The following is a 5,484-nucleotide window of genomic DNA, read 5'->3' as shown; positions in this document are numbered from 1 at the left end:
TGAGGCAATCTTCAATGTTGTATGACAGATCCCTTACTTGTTTTGCCCACACCTTCAGGAGCACATCTTTCTTGTTTATTGATTCAGCGACCTCCAGGAATGCCTCCATCGTCTCGAGCTCGTCTTTAATGAACCTACCAAACCCGTGTTCAAAAGAGAATTAGATCAACGCTAACCGGTGCCATTCACCAGCTGATGGAATGCAACACTGCATCTCTAAATTAACAGATACGAAGGCAGCTATCACCGGAGTTCAATCATTAATTTTGACCAGTGAGACTAGCTAGCTACGAATACTTTTGAGAGCACAAATAAAAATAAAATTGGAGGATATTCATGGTGGAGTGATCTTAACAAATTAAGCGGCAGCTAGAGATGATGTGAATGCTAATGCATACCAGATATCCTTTCGGACGCCGACGAGGAGGCCCACCTCAGCGGCAGCGGCAGAAGCAGCCACCCTGATGGCGCCCCTCACCATGGACCTCGCCATGCTCACCACCGTCTCCGCCATCTCCGGCAGCAGGCACCGTACGAGTCTCTTGCAACAGAGTTGAGATCTCAGAATCTCCGGGTGTGCTGATGACTTGGTAGGTGAAGCAAGCAAAGCAAGCTAGACTGATTACAGCTCTGCTGCACTCTTTTCCGTTGTATACAGAGCGTACAGCCTGCCACCGATTAATGTATAATAGTACGCGATTAAAGCGGATCTGATCACGTGCATTACACAGTAGTGGTTCAAACAACTAAGCCTATGGAGCGCAGCGTTAGTTGAGGAGATGCATCAAGTCATGTGCATTAGCACGAGTACCCGGGGACGCGGTAATTAAATTAGTGGATGATTACCGTAGTGGCTCAGACAACTCTACGGAGAGGAGAGCAGCGTGCGTTCAGAGGCACCAGTGAGTTTAATAGAGATGGCATCAAGTCGATCAAATCCTCGAAAATGACGGCATGACAACCAAGGCACATGACACGACGAAAGCTGCAACGATTCAGACTAAAACTAAACGACATATTTCAATACTTTCATGTTAATTAAGAGACTAGAACTGCGAAGTCTGAAGAACAACCAGTTGGCCTGTTCAAAACAAATGAACAAAGAAAAGGCTCAGCTGAAAATCACTAGTACCAGAGAAGACGAAACTGTAAAATATGTTGACGCCGCCTCTCGCAGCGCCGCTTTTCTTTTACCTCGAGCTTCCTCGCACAACTCTCCTGAGGTTTAATTGATATCAGAGCATGTGAAAACATGTAGCCACTGTGATTTTCACGGGGAGACAAGGCAAAGCCAGCTTTCTCCTTGGTGAAGTGTGTGTGCGTGTGAATTTCCATGGTGTGTGTTCTTGTGTTCTTGAGAGAAGAAGAGAGAAACCTCAAGAGAGTTGTGCGAGGCAGCTCGAGGTAGAAGAAAAGTGGCGCTGCGAGAGGCGGCGCCAACAATTGGCATCAGAGCCTCGTCGATCCGATGCGGCGACGGCGGCGCGGCCGACTCCATGTGAGGTGGAGGACGGCACCACGAGGTGGAGGCTGCCGGTGGCGCAATGTTGTCGGCGGCCGGTTGCGGTGCGATGCCGCGAGACGAAGATGGCGTGGTCCACGTCAAGAAGTGGCCGCTGTTAGCGGCAAGTCGGCATGGTGATCGGCGCCGCGATGGCGTCATCGCCGACAATATTGTGTGTGGTGCTCGACGTTGCGATGGCGTCGTCCACGACAAGGAGGTGTTCGGCGCTGTGATGCCGCGCGAACATGTGGTTGCGGTGGGATGCCACTAGGAGGAGACGGTGGTGCTAGGCTGCCACAACGACGGTGCGAGGCCGTTACAAGGAGATGCGGTGCGATGCCGCAAGATGATGATGGTGTGGTGATCGGCGTCGCGAGGACGTCATCCCCGACAAGATGGTGACCGGCGCTGAGACAGCGTCGGTGGCGGCGAGTGGTCGGCTGCGGTGTTGTGATGGCATCGTCAAGTGGCTGCGGGTGATCCGCGTCGAAGAGTATGATATCAAGATTAGGGGGTGAATGTTAGCACTAATCTTGATATTATTGTATCAGCATTTTAGTTTGGTCTTTCGTGTTGCATCGAAGCATCATCGGTGTTGGGTTGGAGCATTTCCGGGGCGCCGCTGTTGCATCGAAGCATCATCGGTGTTGTGTTGGAGCATTGCCGGGCCGCTGGAGCATCACCGGTGTTGTATCGAAGCATCATCGGTGTTGTGTTGGAGCATTGCCGGATCGCTGGAGCATCGCCGGTGCTGCAACGAAGCATCATCGGTGTTGTGTTGGAGCATTGCCGGACCGCTGGAGCATCGCCGGTGCTGCAACGAAGCATCATTGTTGTTGTGTTGGAGCATTGCCGGGCCGTCGGAACATCGCCGGTGCTGCAACGAAGCATCATCGGTGTTATGTTGGGGCATTGTAGGGCCGCCGGAGCATCGCGGGTGCTTCAGTGGAGCAACACCAATGCGTCAAGGGATGGTCGTGGCAGCGTCAGTTGTGGCAACCTGGCGCTGCACCTGTGGCCGAGCATGGCGAGCTCGTGGGGTTTTTCCTATGAGATGACCTGTGACAGGGCCGACCCAACCTGAAGAAACGAGGGCGCTGTGCACGTGGCCGATAGCTAGCTGGTCTAGAGATCGAACGATCCAAACCAATCCAAATCAACGGCTGGCAAGGCGGTTTAAAAATCCCTAGGAGGCGTCTAGGGAGCAGCCGGGTGCTCCCTAGCGTTTCCTGGCAGCCACCCAGAAAAGGTAATTTTCTGTCCCACTGTCCAGGATAGGAAAGTACCTGGCCCCCGCTCCCGATTCCCGCAGCCACCCATCGAGCGGTCAAAACACCTGGTCCTCCCCTTTGCCCGATCCCTCCCCCACCCCTGCGCATCTCCTTCCTCCTTTGTCCTCACCAGCCCCATCTTCTTCTCTCTCAAGCAAAGAAGGACATCACGCCCCTTCCCCTCACCACTTCCAGATCCAAAGCAAACCTTCACAGCCCACCAATGGCGGCTTCATTGATGTTTCTTCTCTAGGAGCCTGGTTCCTGATTGCCTTGCAAAAAGGCAAAAAAACAAGACAAAAAGGTCAGATTTGGCTCATCTTCCAGATCCCCCTCCTCTTTCCCCACGATTTGCCTCTTCTGTAAGGCTTCAGATGTGCAAAACATTGTGTAAAAAAGCTGTGATGTTAAGCATGTTTAGACTGCTGTTTGGGCAAGTTTTAGCCCCCTGATTTGGGCAATTTTAGTCTGATATTAAGCATCATATTTCTTCCCAGGCTTCAAAATATATTTTCAAATCTGTTGCATATGAACACATTTATAAATCTGTAGGCAAGTGCTGATAGTAAATGCTGACAAAAAAATTAGGAAAATATAATGGCTTGAGCAAGAAAAACAACTGAGCAAAACAGTGCTTATAAGAGGATGAGAAACAAACAGATCATGATCTTTCTGACGTGTTCCGGTTCTATTAATTGCTTAAAACAGTGAAAAAATAAACATTCTGTTTGAGCAAAAAACAGTGCTATAATGAGGCAATTAAGTATATGTCTGCACAAAACTTTGAAAACTTATGCCATGGCAAAAACATGAACACTTTTGAAACTTATAAGACAATGAATACTGACATCAATGTGGCTTATTGGAGCAACTTACAAATATAGGATTAAGCAAAAAAGCATAATGATGTCGAGGCAACTCTTGAAGAAACTAGAAAAAAGATTCCTCTTGGACATTTGTTTCCATTATTCCTTGGTTACGATAGTGAAAACACACTAGAAGAAATAAATGTAACTGAAATTGCAACTAAAAAACAAGAGACAGTTGCGTAGTACAAATTACCTTTGTTGTATCATATCCTTCACCATGATCCAAAAAAAGTTGGAAAAGTTGCCAGTATACAGTTGCAAAATTATTAGTATTTCATCCTGCAAAAGAAGGAAAAAGCCAACAAAAAAATACATATACCAACAACTATCTCAGCTGCGAAACATTACTTCAAAAAGCATACTGAGCATATCCAAAGACACACAAACTTGCTGCTATAAAAGATGAAACCTAAAAATGTCAACTTAAGTTCTTTCTAACACACTAACATGCCCATAATTCTAGCTTAAGTTTTTCCTAACACTAAACATGCTCTAATCTCTCTGAATTGGGAGTGAATTCCATCCTGAAGACACTTCAAAAGTAGCACTTCTATGGCGGTATGCTTGCTTCCCCAAAAATCAAATGTTGCCTGCATTTAAAGAAAAAGAAGAAAAGAAAATATATTATGAAACACAAAAAACAAAAAGCCTATGTTATGTTTATATGTACAAACATGGTTCATTCAAGCAAGCTCTATGCATATCCTGCAAATAATATATTGCCTGACATATATAGTTTGACTTGCCTGATTATATGGTTTGGGTTGCCTGATAGTGCACTTTGAATTGCCTGGTTATGTTCAACTGTTATCTTGTGAATCTGGTGTGCTTGCGTTGCTGTGTTGTTTGCTTGCCTGATTTTAGTGTGGTACTAGCTTGCCTCAACAACGTAAAAATTGCTTTGGTTGGTGGTGTGAGCTATTGGCTTGCCTGTATTTACTGTGCTACTTGCTTCCATCTCTCTGCTGACTTGCTTTACTTTTTCCCATATTCTCAATGAATAAAACAGGTTGACAATGATTGATCTGAATGAAGTACCAGCTGAAAATAATGATGATCCATTGTACTGTACACAACATGGTGCTGGAAATGCAGAATTTGTGGCGGAATCACCTAATCCCCCTATCATCCAAAGAGTCGATGGTGCTGCTACAGAAGCAATGGAGGCAGATGGGCAGTCAAGTCATGGGGGTCGTGCTCCGGGCAGTACACAAGTACCTGCAGCTATAGCAACTGGGAGTGATGCTCATACCCTGGATGGCACAGGTGCTGCAGGTGATACCGGTGGCACTGTTGGTAATGGTTTGGATGCTGAAAATGATGATGAAGCTTGGTCACAGCCCAAGGAGCCTTACGTGGGCATGAGGTTCGACACTTTGGAAGATGCCAAGGTGCATTACAATGCATATTCCTTGCAAATGGGGTTTTCAATCAAAATGAATAGTTCAAGGAAGGATCTCAAAACAGGGGAGTTGATAAAACAACAGTTTGTTTGCAACAAGTTTCGGAAGCCTGATGTTGATGACGGAAGGGCACAAAAGATTCCCGTGCTAGATGACATTGTTGAGCAAGAAAAAAATGAGAATGAAGATGAGGCTATTGTCTTTCTTGATGATGATAGTAAAGGCAAAAAGAGGAGCAAGAAACGAAAAAGAGATAAAATTGTGCAAACTGGTTGCAAAGCTAAGATGATTGTGAAGGTAATAGATGGAAGATGGGAAGTGATCTACTTTGTTAGCGAGCACAACCACCCGTTGGTTGACAAGCCATGTTTGACTAAATATTTGCGATCACACCAAGGGATCCCGCCGGAAGAAAGGGCCTTCCTTACTCATCTTCA

At 46.6% G+C, this 5,484-nt stretch overlaps 1 protein-coding gene across 1 annotated transcript; it reads right to left on the bottom strand.

The window, feature by feature from the left end:
- Window positions 1-6: 6 nt before the first annotated feature.
- Window positions 7-987, bottom strand: LOC119346825 (disease resistance protein Pik-2-like; the record flags this gene model as incomplete). The annotated part of the gene is made up of 2 exons (XM_037615958.1): window positions 399-987; window positions 7-134 (listed from the first exon to the last, which is right to left on the bottom strand). Coding segments are annotated over exons 1-2 (244 nt in total), but the record flags the coding sequence as incomplete, so codon positions are not given.
- Window positions 988-5,484: the final 4,497 nt, after the last annotated feature.

Source organism: Triticum dicoccoides, unplaced genomic scaffold, assembly GCF_002162155.2.
Source record: "Triticum dicoccoides isolate Atlit2015 ecotype Zavitan unplaced genomic scaffold, WEW_v2.0 scaffold5193, whole genome shotgun sequence".
In the NCBI taxonomy this organism is placed as follows: Eukaryota; Viridiplantae; Streptophyta; class Magnoliopsida; order Poales; family Poaceae; genus Triticum; species Triticum dicoccoides.
This window is presented reverse-complemented; position numbering and strand designations above follow the sequence as displayed.